This window comes from Erythrolamprus reginae, chromosome 2 (genome assembly GCF_031021105.1).
Source record: "Erythrolamprus reginae isolate rEryReg1 chromosome 2, rEryReg1.hap1, whole genome shotgun sequence".
NCBI lineage: Eukaryota > Metazoa > Chordata > Lepidosauria > Squamata > Dipsadidae > Erythrolamprus > Erythrolamprus reginae.
Genome location: NC_091951.1, coordinates 11,236,195 through 11,259,648, shown reverse-complemented (window position 1 = coordinate 11,259,648; position 23,454 = coordinate 11,236,195). Strand labels below are relative to the sequence as shown.

The 23,454-nt window shown below is 45.0% G+C and overlaps 2 protein-coding genes across 2 annotated transcripts; both read right to left on the bottom strand.

Annotated features, from left to right (window-relative positions):
* Positions 1–1,907: 1,907 nt before the first annotated feature.
* LOC139159708 (zinc finger protein ZFP2-like) lies at positions 1,908–11,851 on the bottom strand. The gene is made up of 4 exons (XM_070737045.1): positions 11,145–11,851; positions 7,384–7,488; positions 4,982–5,108; positions 1,908–3,984 (listed from the first exon to the last, which is right to left on the bottom strand). Exons 1-4 carry the CDS (start codon positions 11,538–11,540, stop codon positions 2,897–2,899), a joined length of 1,716 nt encoding a protein of 571 aa, XP_070593146.1. The 5' UTR covers positions 11,541–11,851; the 3' UTR covers positions 1,908–2,896.
* Positions 11,852–13,446: 1,595 nt separating this feature from the next.
* LOC139159707 (zinc finger protein 436-like) lies at positions 13,447–20,051 on the bottom strand. Its single transcript, XM_070737044.1, has 4 exons — positions 19,315–20,051; positions 18,116–18,220; positions 15,606–15,732; positions 13,447–14,946 (listed from the first exon to the last, which is right to left on the bottom strand). Exons 1-4 carry the CDS (start codon positions 19,714–19,716, stop codon positions 13,859–13,861), a joined length of 1,722 nt encoding a protein of 573 aa, XP_070593145.1. The 5' UTR covers positions 19,717–20,051; the 3' UTR covers positions 13,447–13,858.
* Between the last annotated feature and the right edge of the window lie 3,403 nt (positions 20,052–23,454).

Below are 23,454 nucleotides of genomic sequence, written 5' to 3'. Positions count from 1 at the left end.
TGAGCAGCAGTCCCTTTGGGACTGGGCGGCACAGGAATAATAAATAAACAAACAAACAAACAAATAAAAAACCCACCCTGTTTTGCCTCAGAGAATTTCAAAATAAAATACTGTACTGTGTGTCTATAAGAGTAAGCTCATAATAGGGCAACTCTATCAATATCAAAATGCCACTTAAATAGTTGAGCTAGTTTCAAACTAGATTTTGATTTTCTTTCTCTCTTCCTTACTCCCATTCTTTTTTTTTCTCTTTTCCTTCCTCTCTTTTTTCTATCTGTTTCTCTCTCTTCCTCTCTCTCTCCTTCCCTCTCACTCCTTCCCTCTCGGCTTCTGGGCAGGTTTGGAAAACTCTGAGTTGATGATGATTTTTAAGTGAGCAATTGCTCACTGCTCAGCTTAGAGGGAACTATGCCTCCAAGGTCCCTTCCACCTCTTCTTGTTATTACTATTATTCAACAGCCCTCCAGGTTGTATCTGATTCAAATCCTGCTCCAGGTCTTCAAACAGCTGGGATTTGGGGTTTTCTCCAGAACATGGGGGACACCTGTAGCACTGGGACGTGGGCCACAATCTCTCTCCTGTTGTCTGTATTTCTGCGGTGAGACTCAAGGAAAGACTTCCAAAGCTGGTTTTTCAAGAGAGAATTGGACTTTGTTTTTAGCTTTTCTTCCAAGAAGTTTCCTCAGTTTACAACTTATTGGATAAGAAGCTGAACATTTCCAATCAAAAACAAAGAAAATCAAGTTGTCTTTTGATAAAGCACTTTGGATGTAATCATGACTTGGGTTACTTAAAATCTCCATAGATTCAATGAAGGAATCCTTTTTCCACACAGCATAATCTGCCATGCGTCTTTTGTTTTATATCTATTTCAGTTCTGTTGAAGTCTTCACTCTTTGTTTATCTTTTAGAAACATAGAAGGCTGACGGCAGAAAAAGGTCCATCTAGTCTGCCCTTATACTATTTTCTGTATTTTATCTTAGGATGGATATACAGTATGTTTATCCCAGGCATGTTTAAATTCAGTTACTGTGGATTTATCTACCAGGTCTGCTGGAAGTTTGTTCCAAGGATCTACTACTCTTTCAGTAAAATAATATTTTCTCATGTTGCTTTTGATCTTTCCCCCAACTAACTTCAGATTGTGTCCCCTTGTTCTTGTGTTCACTTTCCTATTAAAAACACTTCCATCCTGGACCTTATTTAACCCTTTAACATATTTAAATGTTTCAATCATGTCCCCCCTTCTCCTTCTGTCCTCCAGACTATACAGGTTGAGTTCATTAAGTCTTTCCTGATACATTTTATGCTTAAGACCTTCCACCATTCTTGTAGCCTGTCTTTGGACCCGTTCAATTTTGTCAATATCTTTTTGTAGGTGAGGTCTCCAGAACTGAACACAGTATTCCAAATGTGGTCACACCAGCACTCTATATAGCGGGATCATAATCTCCCTCTTCCTGCTTGTTATACCTCTAGTTATGCAGCCAAGCATCCTATTTGCTTTCCCTACCGCCTGACTGCACTGTTCACCTATTTTGAGACTGTCAGAAATCACTACCCCTAAATCCTTTTCTTCTGAAGTTTTTGCTAACACAGAACTGCCAATACAATACTCAGATTGAGGATTCCTTTTCCCCAAGTGCATTATTTTACATATGGAAACATTAAACTGCATTAAACTTTTCTCTTTGTCTTTCCTGGCTGGGGGGATTCTTATTGTTGATCTGGTTTCAAGGGACTGCACTACCAAGAGGGGGCTTCAAGGGACTGCACTACCAAAAAACTGATAGAAATTGACCTGAAAGTGGCTATATTCCCCTTAGTAGACTTTTAAGGCTCAGAATAGCTGATGATGACAGGATGAGATAATGAAAAAAAAAATACATGAAAGGAGGCTGTAGAATTACAGGTCATAAGAGTTTATTAGTAAAGTTCTAAGACTAAAAGTATAAAGAGATTTTTTTCTCCAAACTATGTTGGGAAGCTAAAGTAGTATGGAATAATTGCCTTGGCAACTACACACACAAAAAAGAGGTTATCTTTCTGGAGCTGATTTCCCTCCTAACCTTACTTGTGAGGAGATAACAAAAAGAAATGAGAAGACTTATTTAGATAAGACTTAACAGGAAAGAATACAAGCAGTATTTTCGGGGAATTAACAGAACTCTGCAGATTGAAATCTTTTCTAAATTTGATTAATGCATGTTAATTCTATTTCATCTGGTGGTTTTTAGGTATATTAAAAAGGAAGCCAAGGAAGCCATTACTTGTCTAGTTGGAAATGATGAGATGGCAATGGGCTACAGCCAGGAAATTGAAGGGTTTAATTACTATTTTACACTTAGACGCCATACAATATATAGTTCTCCCTGCGCACCGCCAGGTGTGAATTTTTACATGAGTAAATGTCTTATAATTGTTTTTCCACACATGCATCTATATGGTTTCTATTGTGTGTGGATCCTTTCATGAGCCACCCCAGTCTTCGGAGAGGGGTGGCATATAAATCTAATAAATTATTATTATTATTATTATTATTATTATTTATTAAGTTGTCCCCTTTGACCAGAGGTTTTTCCATATTCTATACAATTATATGGTCTCCCCACGCCCATGCCATGATCTCTTTCACGATTAATAAGATAATTTTTCTGAGTAAACTGCTTTTCGTATTCCATGCATTTGAATGGTCACCTCCAGTGTGTGTCCTTTCATGACAATTAAGATCTTTGCTCCAATTAAGCTGTCAAGTTTGAAGACCCCTGGATTTGGGTTTAGGAGTGCAAGGATCTTCAAACCTTAGCTTTTTCCACACAACATGAATTTACCCCGTGTGCATCTTTTCGTGATGAATAAGCTTTGGGCTCCAATAAAAGCTTTTTATCCGAGCATTTATACCGTCTCTGCCCTGTGGATTCTCTCATGCAATTTAGCAGCTCCTTTCTGAGCAAAACCCTTTCCACATTCTGAACATTGAAATGGTTTCTCTCCTGTATGGATTCTTTCATGACTGATAAGATAGCTTTTCACAGTAAATGCTTTTCCACACTGTATGCATTTATATGGCCTCTCCCCAGTGTGGGTTCTCTTATGACAAGTAAGTTCGAAATTCCGATAAAAACTTTTCCCACACTCTATGCATTTATATGGTCTGTCTCCAGTGTGGGTTCTCTTATGACGAGTAAGTTCCGAGTTCTGGCAAAAGGTTTTCCCACACTCTATGCATTTATATGGTCTTTCAGCCATGTGCATCTTTAGGTGGAAAGTTAGGTGCCATTCGTCCATAAAGCTCTTTTCACACTCCAGGCATTTATATGATCCTTCCTCTATGTTAATCATTTCAGGGAAGGTAATATCACTACTCTCAGTGGATCTTTTTCCAAACTCCAAACAACTATCTGTTTTTTCATTTGTATGGATCAACTGATGGTAAATCATGTTACGCCTTGTACAGAAGTCGCTTCCACACTTTGTGCATTTATATGGCTTCTCCCCTGTGTGGGTTCTTTCATGATCAGTGAGATATTGTTTTCGAGTGAAGCACTTTCCACATTCCATGCATTTATAAGGTCTCTCCCCAGTGTGGGTCTTCTTATGACTAATAATTTCTCCCTTCCAAAAAAAGCTTTTTTCACACTCAGTGCAATTATAAGGTCTCTCCCCAGTGTGGGTCCTCTGATGGCGAGTTAGATTAGTGATTGTATTAAAGGCTTTTCCACACTCTATGCATTTGTATGGACTCTCACCAACGGGGATCTTCTGATTGCAATGATTACATTTTCTACTGAAGCTCTTTCCACACTTCATGCATAGTTTCATCTTTTTCTTTGGACTTAAATCCTTATCATAGTTTACAAAACTTTGCGGTTTATATTTACTATCCTGCATTTTAGGTAAAGTAAACGAGAAGGGATGGCTCTTTGGAAACACTGCCCTTTGCACTTTAAATACCCTTGCATTCTCCACTGTATCACCATTACCTAGTTGGGAAAAAGAACAAGAAATTCTCATTAGAATTTAAAAGGGGGAGGGGTATTTCCCAGTCAAAAATATGCCCATCTAAGTATCAGGTTTGGTATTACCAATTTGTCAAAGTAGGAGATGTTGGGTTGAAATTGTTATCAATGATACTCTTAATGATATCCAAGAGATTTTTCAGCCCTCAACCATATTAAGGCTTTGTGTTCTTAGATCAATTTGCTCAGGCATTTCTATCTAAGACCATTCACAATACTATAGTGAACATTTCTGCCAAGGCCCTAGTTGTTTTCTAGAAGGGTGGCTGTAATGAGAACCTTGGATAAAATTGCCCATCTGTGGTCAGATGGTTTATGGTATGGAGGTCCTGACAGTTAAAGGGAACCAAACAGATGTGTATGCGACTTTTGCACATGTGGGTTTTCAGTGGATATTAATTTCATACTAGACATTGGGATCCAGCTTTTCCTGAGATTAGGAAAGATTTTACAGGGGATTAATCATTAGTGTTCTCACCACTACATGTTTAATTCCCATTTAACCCTGCTGTTCTCTTCAAAAACACTATACACTTGTACTCTTCCCGGGTCTATTTGACCTGGACCAAAAAATGCTTATTTTAGGTACTTATATTTGGTCTTTTTGATCAATTTTTTCAGTTCAATTTTCATTGTGTGCAGAAATGTTCAGACTACCTTCCAAGTGAAAAAAGTTTTCAAATTGACCAAACATAAGCACCTCAAATGAAGAATTTTCGGTCCGGGTCAGGGTGACCCAGGAAGAGTACAAGTGTGACTTTTTTTTTCAGCAAGAAAGAAATTCTCATAGAGAGAACCTCTGAAATGATGCAAACTCATGAAATTTCAAGTTTCAGATATGCAGGGAAATCTTTTTACAGGGTCTCAAAGTTCAAAAACGGGTCTCACAGATCCGAAGTTAACAGCAGGGTTTTAAATATCGTTCCTAATCAACAGAACCCAGAGTACAGAGGATCCTTACCCAGAGCGGCCATATTCATAGCAACTTCCTGCATGACTTCCCTGCACAAGGCCTTCTGGCTAGAATCCAGCAGTGCCCACTCCTCCTCTGTGAAGTTCACAGCCACCTCCTCAAAGGGATCAGAAGCCTAGAGAGAAAAAAAATCCTCAGGTAACAGTCCTCTCTTATGGCAAAGATACATATACCCTGCAGGTGTACATAGTCCTTAACAGTGGAAAGCAGTACTGAAATCCTATTTTTTTAAATTACCAGTTCTGTTGGTGTGGCTTGGCAGGAAACTACAAAATTCCCAATCCCTCCCCAATCTTGGGGGGATGGATATTTCAAAATCTTCATTCCCACCCCACTTTGGGGCCAGCTGGAGGTGGTATTTGCCAGTTCTCTGAACTACTTAAAATTTCCACTACTGGTTATTCTGACTACACAAAATTTCCACTACCGGTTCTTCAGAATCTTTCAGAACCTACTACATGTCACCCCTGCTGGGAAGCCTCCTCCTCCAGGTTGCCTTTTTAAAGGCACAAAATATAGATTAGATGCATCCAAGTGGTCGAATGGCAATGCTCGGGGACCCCACCCCCTGGCCTGGAAGAATTCACCAAAAAGATTTTGCTCAGAGATATCCCCTGGGTTTATCTCTCTGTGCCAGTGAAACACAAATTTGTTAGAAAACAGGATACAGTGAACCCTCGAGTTTCGCGTCCTCAAGGATCGCGAAAGGGCTATTTCGCTAGTTTTCAACCCGGAAGTAAACTCCACCATCTGCACATGCGTGCCCTTCCACGCATGCGTAGATGGTGGAGTTTCCCCGCCGGGCAGAGGCTTCCCTGGGTCTTCCCCCTCTTGCCCCGGTAAGACCCCAGCGGCGGTGGGCTGGAGCGCGAGCTTGGGGCACCCTAGCTCCGCTTCCCAGCTGGGAAGCGGAGCCGGCAACAGCGTGGGCGGGCGGGCGGCGCGCGCGAGCTTGGGGCAGCCTAGCTCCGCTTCCCAGCTGGGAAGCGGAGCCGGCAACAGCGTGGGCGGGCGGGCGGCGCGCGCGAGCTTGGGGCAGCCTAGCTCCGCTTCCCAGCTGGGAAGCGGAGCCGGCAACAGCGTGGGCGGGCGGGCGGCGCGCGCGAGCTTGGGGCAGCCTAGCTCCGCTTCCCAGCTGGGAAGCGGAGCCGGCAACAGCGTGGGCGGGCGGGCGGCGCGCGAGCTTGGGGCAGCCTAGCTCCGCTTCCCAGCTGGGAAGCGGAGCCGGCAACAGCGTGGGCGGGCGGGCGGCGCGCGCGAGCTTGGGGCAGCCTAGCTCCGCTTCCCAGCTGGGAAGCGGAGCCGGCAACAGCGTGGGCGGGCGGGCGGCGCGCGCGAGCTTGGGGCAGCCTAGCTCCGCTTCCCAGCTGGGAAGCGGAGCCGGCAACAGCGTGGGCGGGCGGGCGGCGCGCGAGCTTGGGGCAGCCTAGCTCCGCTTCCCAGCTGGGAAGCGGAGCTAGGGTTTCCCCAAGCGCGCGCGCACCCCAGGCGCGAGCAACGGGGTGGGCGGGCGAAGGGCGGGCGGCAGTGGAAGTAAAAACACCATCTGCGCACGCGCAGATGGTGTTTTTACTTCCGCACCGCTACTTCGCGAAAAATCGATCATCGCTTGGGGTCCTGGAACGGAACCCTCGCGATGATCGAGGGTTCACTGTATACCGTATTTTTCGGTGTATAAGACGCACCTTTTTACCTCAAAAGGGTGGAGGCAGGACAAATTTCTGGGGGGAGCCGATTCCAGAGGGCTGGAGCCCCCACAGAGAACGCTCTTCCCCTAAGTCCCACCAGGCAACATTGTCTAGTTGATGAGACCTGGAGAAGGCCAACTCTGGGATTTATGCGGCAAAAGGTGGTCCTCACCTAATCTGGTCCGATGCCATGTAGGGCTTTATAGGTCATAACCAACTGTTTGCATTGTGTCCAGAAATCAATCGCCAGCCAATGCAGCAAATGGTTATCTTCTAAAAAACTCCAGTGTTGGGCATTTACAACTTCTGACACAAGCTGTTCCACTGATTAATTGTTCTAACTGTCAGGAAAGTTCTCCTTAATTCCAGGTTGCTTCTCTCCTTGATTAGTTTCCACCCATTGCTTATTGACCTGCTCTCAGGTGCTTTGGAGAGTAGGTTGACTCCCTCTTCTTTGTGGCACCCCCTGATATTGGAACACTGTTATCATATCACCATTCTATCACTCCTTATTTTCATCAAACTAGAGATACTCAATTCTAGCAACCATTCTTTATGCTTTAGCCTCCAGTCCCCTTATCATCTTTATTGCTCTTCTATGCACTCAACTTTCTCTGTAGAGTTCACATTGACTTGGTATTTGGTTTCCAAAGAAGCTCATGTATGAAGTTTTAAACTTTTTGAAAAAAAATCTATACTAACCTGGCAAGGTGGTCCCAGTTGGATCCTCCTGAAAGGAAGCTCTTCAGAATCATTGGACAGATCTCCCCTTCCCTGGAGCTCTGCTGAAATCTCAATGAATGGCTGCTGCAGTTTTTAAAAGAAAGTCAGATTTATGATCCATTTTCAAATTACTTTAACCATTTTAGTTCTCTGGACTTAAGTTTTTATTTTATGCTGTCTGAAGTGATATATATGAATGGTTTTCTGTCTAAACAAGAGAGTTAGACAAGAAGATTCCCCCAACTCCCTTCCAGCTCTATATTGATTGAAGAACCCAGGAAATACAAGACTTGTGTTAAGTATCTAATAATCATACAATCATTCAGCTTACATCAGTTCGGAAAAGCCTGAAGACTTGGGATCTGCATCTCTACTAATTACTGTATACTGAAACTGAGCAGGGTAAAAAATGGATAACTATACATTTTGTAAAGTTATTTACTGAATACTACTGCTTTTTAGAATGATAATATGGACTACATCCAAAAATCTTGAAGACAAGGAAAAAAAAGGTTTTGTGTTCATTACATCAAACATAGATTTTGAAATATGCAACCAAAGTAATATTTGGTCGGTAAGAGCATAGTAATAAAATCTGGAATTCTAGGAAGTGTTTTTATGACATTTCTCACTCTCCACTTCCACGAGAGAATTGAGATATTTTTTGCATTATGCCTGTCCAGTCCATGACAAACTGCGGGAAAACAGAATGTGCAAATGCCTTCTCACAAATAGTCATCTTTTATTTTGTAATATTTTACTATCCTGTTCATTGTTTGTACTACTTGCAACTACTTGCAAATAATTCACATTTTCTGCTTTGTCCCAAAAATATTATGTAAGAAATATAAGTTTCTGTGGAGACTCTAAGCCAGTGTTTTTCAACCAGTGTGCCGCGAAGAAGGAAGCTCAGCTTCCTGTCTCGCAACTTTTTGCTGAGGGCACGAAGAGAAAAAAATTGCAAGACCAGAAGCTGAGCTTCCTTCTTCGCGCTTTCCAAGTTTTCCGGCAGCTGCAGCTGGAGCTTCCATGGCGGCAGGGGCAGATGAGCTTTGGGGCCTGGTGGGAGGGCACCGGCAGTGGGAGCAGGAGGGCGCCGGCAGCAGCAGCACTGGGCAGTAGCTGGCTGGGCCAGGATGGAGGTGCCAGCCCCACGCCCTTGCCCAGTGCAAGTATGGCGCCCAGCAACATGTCCAGCTGCCGCCATCGGTGCCTCCGCCCTGGAGCTCCCGCTCACAGCTAACTGCCCTGCAACCGCCTTCCGGTTACTGCCCAATGCTGTTGTTGCAATTGTGGTGTACGAGAGATAGCAAGAGAGACAGCAAGAGAGAGAGAGAGAGACACACACACACACAGAGCAAGTGAGAGAGAGAAAAAGAGAGGGGGAGAGAGAGCAAGAGGGACACACACACACACACACACACACACAGAGCAAGAGAGAAAAAGAAAGCAAAAGAGAGAGAGAGAGAAAAAAAGAGAGAAAATGAGAGGAAAGGAGAGAGAGAAATGAGAAAAAAGGGGAGGAAAAAAAAGAGAAATGAGAAAATGATTGAGGCAGAGAATGAGGGGAAAGAGAGAGAAACTAAAGAGAGAGAGAGAGAACATATTTAAAGCATATGTTAAAAAGCACCCAAAGAATAAGAGAGAAACCCCCCCAGCCCTCACCTGTTTTTGGAAATAAGAGAAAAAAAACCCAGGCTTCACCTGTTTTTGGAAATGGTTCAAGAGTGTATACACACACACACAAAAGGGGGAAGGAGACAGGGATGGAAAAAGAGAGGAGTGTCTTAGAGTGTCATTTTGGTTGGTGGTGTGCCCCAGGATTTTGTAAATGTAAAAAATGTGCCGCGGCTCAAAAAAGGTTGAAAATCACTGCTCTAAGCCAGAGGTCCCCAACCGCCGGTCCGCGGACCAGGACCAGGCCGTTGGGGTTTTTCAGCCGGTCCGCGGCGCCGCTGACTGGCGCTGGAATTTGAAATGAGAAGTGTTGCTGCTCTACAAACATAGGGCAGCAACAGTTCCTTAAGGAAAGGCAGGAAACAAAGGGGCCAATTGCAGGCCCGCTTTCTTCCCTGCCCCTTAAATCCCAGATTTTCTTCTCCCCGCCCCCTGGCAGCCAAACGTTGTTTAGCAGCCGGCGAGTAAGGTAAGAAAATCGTCCGGGGGGGGGGGGCTGGGCCTGGCAGTGCAGCTCGCTGCCGGGCCTCTCCTCTAACCATCCGTGGGGTGGGGCACTGGGGTTGGGGGCCACGACCGGTGGCCGTGGAAAGTTAACAGGCCTAGTGGCGCAGCCGGCGCTAGGCCTCTAAGCGTCCGTGGGGGGGGCGACCACGGGCTTCCAAAAGGCAAGCGGCCTAGCCTCTTGCTGCCCGTGGAGGGGGGGCGCCGATGCCAAAAGGCTCAGCAAGGTTTGACTGCCGGGGGGGGCGGGGAGGATTAAATCCTCCCCCCCCCTCCAGGAGCAGCAAAAGCCTAAGCGGCGGGGTGCGCCCTTTGCATTTCGGCATTGGCGCTCTCCCCTCCAGGAGCAGCAAAAGCCTCAGCGACGGATCGCGTCGTTTGCCTTTCGGCTCCATCGCTGAGGCTTTTGCTGCTCGTGGAGGGGAGAGCGCCAATGCCGAAATGCAAAGGGCGCACCCCGCCGCTTAGGCTTTTGCTGCTCGTGGAGGGGGGGTTGGCGGTGCCGATACCAAATGCTTTCCCTCCGCGGTGGGGGGTGCAGGGCAGGCGCAGGCTGCCCCAGGAGACAAAGAGTGAATGAGAGAAAGGAAAGAGAGAGAGAGGGAGGGAGAGAAAGAAGGAGTGAGAGATAGAAAGGATAGAGAGAAAGAGGGAATGAGAGAAAGGAAAGAGAGAGAAAGGGAGGGAGGGAGAGAAAGAAAGAGTGAGAGATAGAAAGGATAGAAAGAGGGAATGAGAGAAAGAGGAAATGAAGGAAATGAACCCCACCCCCATATGACCAAAGCCCCCCACACACACACCGGGCCATGGAAACCTGGTCTAGCTTAAAGCCGGTCCCTGGTGCAAAAAAGGTTGGGGACCTCTGCTCTAAGCGATCCAGTTCATAGTTGTCCCTAAGGTCTTTTTCAAGAGGCAATTAGAGTTTTTAGTTTTTCTTTGAAGACCTTTCACTTCTCATCCAAGAAATTTCTTCAACTCTGGTCTTTTCATCAAGCTAGGAATACTCATGGAATTCATTTAAGACTTTACATTCACATTCCATTTAAAGCTAATGGTACTGATCGAAATTTCTAAAAGGATTAGAGAACTTGGATAATCCAACTGAGATATAGAAACATGGTTTTTTGGATCTGTGTTAGAGATTTTGGGCAATAGCTATTGCTAAATAGCAGAGCCTTCTTAGATTCAGTCTGAGACCCTGGTTTGGGAATTCTGACAGGAGGAAACATTTATCAGCGTTTCCAGCTAGAACAGACAAGCAGGAGGAATGAAGAATATTAGCCCTATCTGTCAGACCATATTAATAAAATCTGGAATTCTAGAAGGGTTTTTATGACATTTCTCACTCTCCATTTCCCCTGAGAATTAAGATCTTTTTTGCATTATGGCTGTCCAGTCCATGACAAACTGCGGGAAAATACAATGTGCAAATACCATCCCACAAAGTTATTCCCACCTACTATTACACCATCTCAACACTGGTTGTCTGATGTTTTTTGCTTGTGATTATGGGTAAGAAAGAGATAGAAGAGGCGTAGAAGAGAATGAAAGCCCCTCACCTGCCGCCGCTTTCCGGGCTCCGGGGCGGCTGAGGGGCCGACCAGGCAGCCTTCGGCCAGGGCCACCGCCTGGGCGCAGCTCTCCGCCCTGCACTCCCTCAGCCAGCCCGACAGCTCCGGGGGCAGTCGGGCCAGCAGCTGATCCAGCACCACCAGGTCCAGCATCTCGGCTTTGCTGCTCAGTTTAGGCTGCAGCCACGCCCGGCACAGTCGGTATAGGCGGCTGCAAAGCGCCCGGGGTCCCTCGGCCTCCAGGAAGCCGCAGCGCTCAGCCTGAGAAATGCGGAGCCACTCGGGAAGGCCACTCCGGCCGCCGCTTCCCTCGCCAGATTCCCCGTCGCTCCCCTCCTGAAGGGCCGCTGCTGCTCCCTCCCCCGGTGACTCTCGAGCCTCCATTCGTTCTCCGACTTCTGCACAGACCGAACCAGGTGAAACTCCCTCAGAGGCCGCGTTCGGTTACGACGGCTCCTCCCCCACGTACTCGCCCCGCCACTTTCCCGTTTTCAGGGGGAGGAAAAGCGCGGGCTCCGCTCCCTCAGGGCTTCTGGGGCTGAGAAGAACAGCTACAAGTCGTTCCCGCCCTCGGCTGGCCTCTCACAGACTCGGTGAAACAGGATTGCTTCCTAGAGAGGCACAACGCTATAATTCCTCATGCTTTATTGCTCTTGACTAGAGCGTCTCATAAAGCAACTAGCACCTCTCCTGTCTTCCGTTCAATCTCCGGATCTGGCGAAGGTCTTGTGCGCATGCCCTGCTCATTCTGGATGGTCAAAAGTAGGCAGACGGCGTGTGATGGCCGAATGTTTGTTAGTGGGAGGGGGAATGCGCGGGCTAAGGGAACAGGCTCGGAGGAGGTAGAGCAGGCCTGGAATAGAGCAAAGCGCCTTTGAATGGAATCTAGTTGGCTTACTGGTTCTGAGCGCCTGGGATTTCTTTTGATCTCCCGCCAGAATTATTTCTATGCTGTATAATGTGATACGTTATATATCATTAAGTATGTAAGGAATAACTGGGGGAGTCCTCCAAACCCAGGTTGTCCTCTGTTGTCTGTATTCATGGTGGTGGTGGAGCTCACTTGACTCCCCGCCGCAGCCACTGTCCTTCTGAAGAGGTGCTACTCTCCTGCTGCCAGAGACCCGTGAATTTCTATTCTGTTTCTTGCTTTAGCACAGCCACCTTTCCAGTTTTGTGGGGGGGGGGACAGAAGGGCGGGGGCTCTGCTTCTTCAGCACTTCTGAGGCTGAGAAGAGCAGCTGCAAATTCTTCCTGCTAAAAGGGGGAAGGAGACTGGAGGCTAAAACATATGAGGAATGGTTGCAAGAACTGGGCATGTCTAGTTTAATGAAAGGAAGGACCAGGGGAGACTTGTTCCAATATCTTATGGGTTGCCACAAAGAAGGGGGAATCAAACTATTCTCCAAAGCACCTGAGGGTAGAACAAGGAGCAATGGGTGGAAACTAAACAAGGAGAGAAGCAACTTAGAACCTAACAGAAATTTCCTGACTGAATAATTAATCAGTGGAACTGCTTGACTCTAGAAATTGTGAATGCTCCAACATTGGAAGTTTTTAAGAAGATATTGGACAACCATTTGTCTGAAATTATATATATTACATAAGTGCACTGGCGTGCCTTTCATCCCGTCCAATTGTCTTTCCTTTCTATCACTTATCATATATATTTTCTTTCTTTCATATATCCTCTCCTCTAAGTTCACTTTACATATTACTACGTCTATTTTTCTTCCTAGGTATTTGTGTATTCGACAAATGAATAAATAAATAAATAAAATAAATAAATAAACAGTGTAGGGTTTCCAGCTTAAACAACTCGTTGGACTGGAAGACCTCCAAGGTCCCTTCCACTTCTTGTTATTGTTACTTTTATTATTCTTTAAAATTCCTATGCTCACCACTCCTCTCAGTTTATTAGTAAAGTTCTAAGACTAAAACTATAAAGAGTTTTTTTCTCCAAAATATGTTGGGAAGCTAAAGTAGTATGAAATAATTGCCTTGGCAACTACTCAAAAAAAAGAGGTTGTCTTTCTGGAGCTGATCTCCCTCCTATTCTTGACAGCAGATAACAAAGGGGAATGAGAAGATTTATTTAGATAAGACTTAACAAAAATGTATACAAGCAGTATTTTCTAGGAATGAACAGAACACTGCAAGTTGAAATCTTTTCTAAATTTGATTAATGCATGTACATTCTATTTTATCTGGTTGTTTTACGTATATTAAATAAGAAGGGAAAGGAAGCCATTAATTGTCTAGTTGGAAATGTTATGAGATGGCAATGGGATAAAGTCAGGAAACTGAAAGGTTTAATTGCTATTTTACACTTAGACACCATACAATATATAGTCCTGTCTTATAATTGTTTCTCCACATTACATGCATTTATGTGTGGTCTCCATTCTGTGTGGATCCTTTCATGAAAATTTCGTTGTCCACTTTGAGCAAAGGTTTTTCTATATTCTGTATCCCCATGTACCCCCACCCCCATGAATTCTTTCAAGATTAATAAGTTAATTTTTGAGTAAATTGCTTTCTGCATTCAATGCACTTGAATGGTTTCCTCCAGTATGTGTCCTTTTATGACAAATAAGATTCCCGGTTTAAGCTTTTTCCACATACCATCAATTTTCCCCTTGTGTGCATCCTTTCATGATGGATAAGCTTTGTGCTCTGATAAATGTTTTTTATCCAAGCATTTATACTGTCTCTGCCCTGTGGATTTTCTCATGCAATTTAAGGGATCCTTTCTGAGCAAAACCCTTTCCACATTCTGAACATTGAAATGGTTTCTCTCCTGTATGGATTCTTTCATGATTAATGAGAGTACTTTTCTGAGTAAACGCTCTTCCACAATGTATGCAGTTATATGGTCTCTCCCCAGTGTGGGTTCTCTTATGACAAATAAGTGCTGAATTCCGATAAAAGCTTTTTCCACACTCTGTGCATTTATATGGCCTGTCTCCAGTATGGGTTCTTTTATGACGCATAAGTTCCGAGTTCTGGCAAAAGGTTTTTCCACACTCTATGCATTTATACGGTCTTTCAGCCACGTGCATCTTTAGGTGGAAAGTTAAGTGCCATTCGTCCATAAAGCTCTTTTCACACTCCAGGCATTTATATTGTCCTTCTTCTGTGTCAACCCTTTCAGGGAAGGTAATATCACTACTCTCAGTGAATCTTTTTCCAAACTCCAAACAACCATCTGTTTTTTCATTTGTATGGATCAACTGATGATAAATCAGATTACGCCTTGTACGAAAGTCGCTTCCACACTTTGTGCATTTATATGGCTTCTCCCCTGTGTGGGTTCTTTCATGATCCGTAAGAGATTGTTTTTGAATGAAGGACTTTCCACATTCCATGCATTTATAAGGTCTCTCCCCAGTATGGGTCCTTTTATGACTAATAATTTCTCCCTTCCAAAAAAAGCTTTTTTCACACTCGGTGCATTTATAAGGTATCTCCCCAGTGTGGGTCCTCTGATGGCGAGTCAGATTAGTGTTTGTGGTAAAGGCTTTTCCACACTCTATGCATTTGTATGGACTCTCACCAATGAGTATCTTCTGATTGCAATGATTACATTTTCTACTGAAGTTCTTTCCACACTTCATGCATATCTTCATCTTTTTCTTTAGACTTAAATCCTTATCATAGTTTACAAAACTTTGTGATTTATGTTTACTATCCTGTATTTTAGGTAAAGTAAACGAGAAAGGGTGGCTCTTTGAAAACACTGCCCTTTGCACTTTAAATATCCTTCCATTCGCCACTGTATCACCATCAACTGGTTGGGGAAAAAAACAAGAAATTCTCATTAGAATTTAAAAGGGGGAGGGGTATTTCCCAGTCAAAAATATGCCTATCTAAGTATCAGGTTTGGTATTACCAATTTATCAAAGTAATAATAATAATAATAATAATAATAATAATAATAATAATAATAATTATTATTATTATTATTATTAATTAGATTTGTATGCCGCCCCTCTCCGGAGATGTTTGGTTGATATCAATGATACTCTTAATGATATCCAAGAGATTTTTCAGTCCTCAACCATATTAAGGCTTTGTGTTCTTAGATCACTTTGGTCAGACATTTCTATCTAAGGCCTTTCATAATGCTATAATGAACATTTCTGCCCCCAGTTTCTAGAAGGGTGGCTGTGATGAGAACTTTAGACAAAATTGCCCATGAAGCGGTCAGCCGCTTTATGATATGGAGGTCCCGACAGTTAAACGGAACCAAACAGACGTGTATGGGACTTTTGCACATGTGGGTTTTCAGTGATATTAACTACATACTACACATTGTGATCCAGCTTTTCCTGAGATTAGGAAAGATTTTACAGGTGATAGTCATTAGAGCTTTCACCACCATATACTTAATTTCCACTTAAAACATATTTCCTAATAAATAGAATCCAGAGCAAAGAGGATCCTTACCCAGAGTGGCCATACTCATAGCAACTTCCTGCATGACTTCCCTGCACAAAGCCTTCTGGCTAGAATCCAGCAGAGCCCACTCCTCCTCTGTGAAGTTCACAGCCACATCCTCAAAGGGATCAGAAGCCTAGAAACAAACAAACAAAATTCCCAGATGACAGTCCACTGTTATATTTTCTTTAATTCCACAAACGAAAAGAAAACTTTGCAGGAGCTTCTAGCAAAGATACATACACCCTGAGGATGCATATAGTCCTTAATAGTGGGAAGAAGTGCTGAAATCCATTTTTTTTACTGCTGGTTCTGTGGGTGTGGCTTGGCCCGCTTGGCAGGATACTACAAAATTTCCATTCCCTCCCCACTCTTGGCAGGGGAAGGGTATTTCAAAATCTTCATTCCCACCCCACTTTGGGGCCAACCAGAGGTGGTATTTGCCAGTTCTCTGAAGTACTTAAATTTTCCGCTACCGGTTATCCTGACTACACAAAATTTCCACTACCGGTTCTTCAGAATCTTTCACAACCTACTAGATTTCACCCCTGCTGAGAAGCCTCCTCCTCCCGGCTGCCTTTTTAAAGACACAAAATATAGCTTAAATGCATCCAAGTTGTAGAATGGCAATGCTCAGGGACCCCGTCCCCTGGCCTGGAAGAATTCACCAAAAAGATTTTGCTCAGAGATATCCCCTGGGTTTATCTCTCTGTGCCAGTGAAACACAAATTTGTTAGAAAACAGGATATACCTATTAAGAATTTTTAATCTGTCCTATTTCAAAATGTTGTACATTATCCTGAAAAATATCACATCACTGGTGATGGGATGGGATAGGATAAAAGAGTTGGAAGGGACGTTGGAGATGTTCTAGTCCAACTATCTGCTTAGGTAGGAAACCCTATACCTGTGATGGCGAACCTATGGCATGAGGAGCCATATCGGAGGACACACATGCGTGTGCTGGACAGTTGATTCTCAGCCTTAAGGAAGGCTGTTTTGCCCTCTGGACCCTTTAGGAAAGCTTCTGGTTTGCCTGTTGGGCTGTTTTTTCGCACTCCAGGGCTTCAGGAAGCTTCCCTGAACCTTCTAGAGTTTAAAAAACAGCACAATGGGCAAACTGGAAATCTGTTTTTCTGAAGTTCTGTTTTCCCATTTTTTCACCATCCAAGTTGAGGCCTTTGGGTATGTGCAGGGATGAAGGGAGGCTTGTGGGGAGGGAAGGGAAGGGGTGTGGGGACGTCACGCATGCTAGCACAGCCACACACACCCTTTTTGAACGCAAATCCAAAAATGTTTGCCATCACCGCCATTTCAGACAAATTTATTCATTTATTTATTTGATTTTTATGCCGCCCCTCTCCAAGGACTCAGGACGGCTTAAAACATAAGAAAACAATATACAATATAAATATCTAAAATCCAATTAATTTAACGAATTACTCTTAAAACCCTAATAACATTTAAAAATCACTCATTCCCATTTGAAAAACAGACATATTTTACACTTGTCGGCCAGGGGGCTAGAGTCTAATGGCCCCAGGCCTGATGGCATAGATGATTCTTCAGAGTCCTACAGAACGCGAAGAGGGTGAGGGCAGTATGAATCTCTGGGGGGAGCTGATTCCTGAGGGCCGGGGTCCCCACAGAGAACGCCCTTCCCCTAGGTCCCGCCAAGCGACATTGTCTAGTTGCTGAGACCTGGTTATGGATGACTCAGTACAACCTAACCGATCACTGGGACTTATGCGGCAAAAGGCAGTCCCGCAACTAATCTGGTCCAATGCCATATAGGACTTTATAGGTCATAACCAACACTTTGAATTGTGTCCAGAAATCAATCACCAGGTAAAGCACCAAATGGTTATCTTCTGAAAAACTCCAGTGTTGGGCATTTATAACTTCTGGAGCAAGCTGTTCCACTGATTAATTGTTCTAATTGTCAAGAAAGTTCTCCTTAATTCCATGTTGCTTCTCTCATTCATTAGTTTCCATCCACTGCTTCTTGACCTGCTCTCAGGTGCTTTAGAGAATAGCTTGCCTTCCTCTTCTTTGTGGCACCCCCTGATATTGGAACACTGTTATCATGTCACCCCTAGTCCTTTCTTTTAATCAAGCTAGGCATACTCAATTTGAGCAACCATTTTTATGTTTAAGCCTCTAGTCCTCTAATCATCTTTATTGCATTTCTCTGCACTCAACTTTGTTGGTAGAGTCTCAACATCCTTTTTACATTGTGGCTACCAAAACTAGATGCAGTACTCGAAAGCATTATTAATGGTATTAACTTCACATGATCTTGTTTCTATCCATCTGTTTATCAGCCTGGAACTGTGTTGGCTTTTTTGGCACCTGAAGGACACTGCAGCTGCCAAAATACCAATTTTTGTTCAATTGGTATTTTTTCGCTTTACGGCTTTAATTTTTTAACACCAGATTCAAAGTCACATAAACTTGGTGTTCTCAAGGAAGCTCATGTATGAAGATTTTTAAACTTTTCAAAAGAAATCTATACTAACCTGGCAAGGTGGTCCCAGTTGGATCCTCCTGAAAGGAAGCTCTTCAGAATAATTGGATGGCTCTCCCCTTCCCTGGAGCTCTGCTGAAATCTCAATGAATGGCTCCTGCAGTTTTTAAAAGAAAGCCTGATTTATGATCCATTTTCAAATGAATTTAACCATTTTAGTTCTCTGGACTTAGGTTTTTCCTCTTCATGCAAATTTTTCCTATTCAAATCAAAACAAGAGAACTTGCTGCTCTGTGGGTTGCTGTTATTTCTGCATAAACCCCTGCCACTTTTGTGAGTTGCTTCTTTTTTATTTCCCATATTCCTTCGGAACAGGAGGTGCTTACTTATCTCTCTCCTTTACTTGATTATTTTGGCCTTTCCTTCTTTCTGAATGTATTTAGGTCTGTTCCATCTGTGAGACCACCAATCTGGAAGTTTAGAAATATATTTGGAATGTACACTGAAGTGCTTTTGAGGGTAAAACGCACTCTGTGAAACACTGGAACACTAATGAAAACAATTTGGATACTTCTAAATACAGATTTGGTCACAATGCAATATATATATGAATGGTTTTCTGCCTGAACAAGTGAATTAGACAAGAAGATAGCCCCCCACCCCAGTCCATTCCAGCTCTAGATTGAAGAATCCAGGAAATATAAGACTTATTTTAAGTATCTAATAATCATACAATCTTTCAGTTTACATCAGTTGGGAAAAGCATGTAGGCTTGGGATCTGCATCTCTACTAATTTTACTGAAACTAAGCAATGCAAAAAATGGATAACTATATTCATTTATGATTTTGTAAAGTATTTTACTGAATACTACTGCTTTCTAGAATGATAATATGGACTACATCTAAAAATCTTGAGGACAACCGTTTCTGTGTTCATAACATCAAACACAGATTTTGAAATATGTAATCTAAGTACTATTTGGTCCATAAGACCACATTAATAAAATCTGGAATTCTAGGATTGGGTTTTATGACATTTCTCACTTTCCACTTCCACAAGACAATTGACATCTCTTCTGCATTATGGCTGTCCGGTTCATAACAAACTGCGGGAAAATACAATGGGCAAATACCATCCCACAAAGTTATTCCCACCTACTATTACACCAGCTGGTTGTCTGATGTTTTTTGCTTGAGATTATCTGTAAGGAAGAGACAGAAGAAGGTAGAAGAGGATGGAAGTCCCTCACCTGCTGCCCCTTTCCGTGCTCCGGGGCGCCTGCGGGGCCGAGCAGGCAGCCTTCGGCCAGGGCCACCGCCTGGGCGCAGCTCTCCGCCCCGCACTCCCTCAGCCACCCCGACAGCTCCGGGGGCAGCCGGGCCAGCAGCTGCTGCAACACCACCAAGTCCATCATCTCCGCTTTGCTGCTCAGTTCGGGCCGCAGCCATGCCCGGCACAGCCGGTATAGGCGGCTGCAAAGCGCCCGGGGCCCCTCGGCCTCCAGGGAGCCGCAGCTGCGGAAGCGCCAGCGCTCAGCCTGAGAAATGCGGAGCTCCTCGGGGAGGCCGCCGCTTCCCTCACCAGACTCTCCGTCGCTCCCCGCCTGAGGAGCCGCTGCTGCTCCCTTCCCCGGTGACTCTCGGGCCTCCATTCAGTCTCCCGCTTCAACGCAGGCCGAACCAGGTGAAACTTCCTCCGAGGCCGCGTTCGGTTACGATGGATCCGGCCCCGCCCCTTTTCCGTTTTCAGGGGGAGGAAAAACGCGGGCTCCGCTCCCTCAGGGTTTCTGAGGCTGAGAAGAGAAGCTGCAAGTCCTTCCCGCCCTCGGCCGGCCTCTCACAGGCTCGGTGAAACAGGATTGCTTCCTAGAGAGGCACAACGCTATAATCCCTCATGCTTTATTGCTCTTGACTAGAGTGCCTCATAAAGCAACTACCGCCTCTCCTGCCTTCCGTTCAACCTCCGGGTCTGGCAAAGGTCTTCTGCGCATGCCCTGCTCCTTGTGGACGCTCAAAAGTCGGCCGAAGTCCTGTTGTGAGGAGCGGGGGGGGATGCGCGGGTGAAGGGAATAGGCTCGGAGGACGGAGGTAGAGCAGGGCTGGAATAGAGCAAAGCTCCTTTGAATGAAATGTACTTGGATTGCTGGTTCTAAGCACCTGGGATTTCTCTTGACCTCCCGCCAGAAGAATTATTTCTATGCTGTCTAATTATGTAGTACGCTATATATTATTAAATAAATACATAATTGCTTGGGGAATTCCTCCAAACCAGGTTGTCTTCTCTGTTGTCTATTCATGTGGTGACTCAAAGAAGGAACCCTCCTTTCAGTTTCTATTTCTCTTGTGGGAAGCCCCACACCCCTGGAAAATGAAATATTTTCTGGAATATTAAATGAGGTAAAATGTTGTATTTCCCCAAAGGAGAGATGAAGAAACATTTTCTTAGAGGCAGAAAGCAGCCCCAGTCTTGATTAACTGCTGTCGATTTTGTGCCCATTAAGAAAAACCTTCCCCTCTATTTTATTTATTTATTTATTTATTTAGTCCAATGCACAATGAGGGTTTTAGTGGGTATATATCTATACTGTATACACATAGTAAAATACATGATGAAGGTTATAGAGGAGATACTCAGTAAAATATATCTAAGAAATAATAGAAAAGATATATTAATAGAACATATCATTTAAAGAATAGAAGAAGAGATATAGGAATAGAAGAAAGGTATAGGAGATATAGGTGAGCAATAGGACAGGGGACGGAAGGCCCTCTAGTGCAGAGGTCCCCAACCTTTTTTGCACCAGGGACCGGCTTTCAGCTAGACCAGTTTTCCATGGCCCGGTGGGGGGGGGGAGCTAGCTGTCAGCGGCGCCGTAAAAGGGGCGATCAAGAGAGGAATGGGTGAATGAATGGACGGAGGGTGGGAAGGAAGGAAGGAAAGAGGGAAGGTACAGGAACAGAAGAAGGGTGCAAAGAAGCAAAGAAAGGTGTGAAAGGGGAGAGTAAGAGAGGAAGGAGTGAAAGAAGGGAATGAGGGAGGAAAGAAGGGAGGAAGGAAAAGGAAAGCAAGAAATGGAGGGAGGAAAGGAAGGGAGGAAAGGAAAGAAGGAAGAAAGAAGGAAAGAGGGAAGGGACAGGAACAGAGGAAGGAAGCAAGGAAACTTATGAAAGGGGAGAGTAAGAGAGGAAGGACTGGAGGGAGGGAGGGAAGAAGGTAGGAAGGAGAAAGAAAAGAAATAGAGGAAGGAAAGGTAAAAGAGAGAAAGAAAAAGAGCAAGAAAGAAAGAAAAAGAAAGAAAGAAAGAAAGAAAGAAAGAAAGAAAGGCAACTTCAAAGAAAGGCTCACTGAGCATCTCTCACTCTCTCTCTCTTTCTATCCCTCTTTCTTTCTTTCTCTTCCTTTCTCTCTCTCCTCTTCCTTTATCTCCTCTTTCTCTCCCCCCTCTCTCCCCCTTTCCCTCTCTCTTTCTCTCTCCCTCTCTTGCTATCTCTCCCCCCTTTCCCTCTCTTTCTCCCTCTCTTTCTCTCTCTCCCCCCCCTCTCTCTCTCTCTCCCCCTCTTTCTCTCTCTTCTTCTCACTTTCTCTCTCTTGTTTTCTTTCTGTCTCTTTTGCTTTCTCTCTCTCTCACTCTTTCTCTCTTGTTTTGTTTCTCACGCTCTTTCTCTCTCTTGTTCTCTCTCTCTTGCTATCTCTTTCTCTCCCCCCTTCTCTCACTCTCTCTTTCTCACTTTCTCTCTATCTTGCTGTCTGTTGCTTTCACTCACTCTCGTTCTCTCTCCGTTCTTCTCAGCGGTGACGCGCGCACGCCCTGCCCGCCTCACATTTGCCGAGAGGACTTTCGCCCCGGGCTCTCAGCAAGGGGGTTTGCATGAGAGGCGGGGCCGGCGGAAGGTGATATTCAATGTCGGGGGCGCACGGGCGGTTTTGCGCGCGCTCCCTATCTCCCTGCTAGCCCACTCGGAATACGTATTCAAAATAAGAAAAGCCTTTGCCGGCGAAGGCTTTTCTTATTTTGAATACAGTATTCCGAGTGGGCTAGCAGGGAGATAGGGAGCGCGCGCAAAACCGCCCGTGCGCCCCCGACATTGAATATCACCTTCCGCCGGCCCCGCCTCTCATGCAGCCCCCTTGCTGAGAGCCCGGGGCGAAAGTCCTCTCGGCAAATGTGAGGCGGGCAGGGCGTGCGTTCCGGGTGCGGGAGGAGCTGCGGTGAAAGGCAGGAGGTGGCAGAGGAGCAGAGGGGGCAAATCGGGCGGGCGGTGGGCAGCGCGGAAAGGCCGAGGGGGCCCTGGCGCCGCGGACCGGCTGAAAACCCCCAACGGCCCGGTCCCGGTCCGCGGACCGGCGGTTGGAGACCCCTGCTCTAGTGCACTTGTACTCGCCCCTTACTGACCTCTTAGGAATCTGGATAGGTCCACCGTAGATAATCTAAGGGTAAAGTATTAGGGGTTTGGGGATGACACTGGAGTCCGGTAATGAGTTCCACGCTTCGACAACTCGGTTACTGAAGTCATATTTTTTACAGTCAAGTTTGTTTTGGTTTTTTTTTTGGTCTTTTAATTACCCTTAATCCCCCAGACCCAGAGTACAGTCTGGGCAACAGAATGGAGCTGAGTGGTTAGTGGCCTGATGCCATTCTGGTCAATAATGCAGTGTTTGCAGCAGATACAGCCTTGGAGTTGCAGGGGGCTTCCGGGCCTCATTACTGCAGCCACTCCCCTTCTGAAGAGGTGCTACTTCTACTGCTGCCGGAGACCCATGGGCTTCCATTCAGTCTCTGGCTTCAGCACAGCCCAAAAGGCTGAAATTAACTCTTATGCTGCCTTTGGTAATGGAAGACCCTTCCCCGCACCCTCTCCCTGCCCCTTTCCCAGTTTTTTGGGGGGGGGGGCAGAAAATGGGGCTCTGCTTCCTCAGGATTTCTGAGCCTCAGAAGAACAGCTGCAAATTTTTCCTGCCAACTCTTCTTGTTCTTATTAAAAATACCCAAACTTGCCTGTCCTCTCAGATGGTGGGTTACTGCATCCTATTGTGGCAAAACTCTGTAACAGTCTTTTACTATTCTTGGATAGAGTGTCTCGTAAGGCAACTAGTGCCTCTGCTGAACTCTACATCCCTGGCTTGTCTTCTGCAAATGCCCTGCTTCTGCTGCCTGAGGAACTTTTGGTGTAGTGTGACATGGGATACGAGGGTGGAGAACTGTAGGTGGTAGAGAAAATGAATGAATGAATAAGCAAGCAAGCAAGTACAGTGGTGCTGGGTGAATGTCCTTCCTGTCAACAATGCAGAGTTTGCAGCCGCTACTTATTGTTCCCAAAGAGAGTACTATATGAAGCGGGAACTCCACCTCTAGGGCACTACACCATTCAACTTCATGTAGAATTGATGG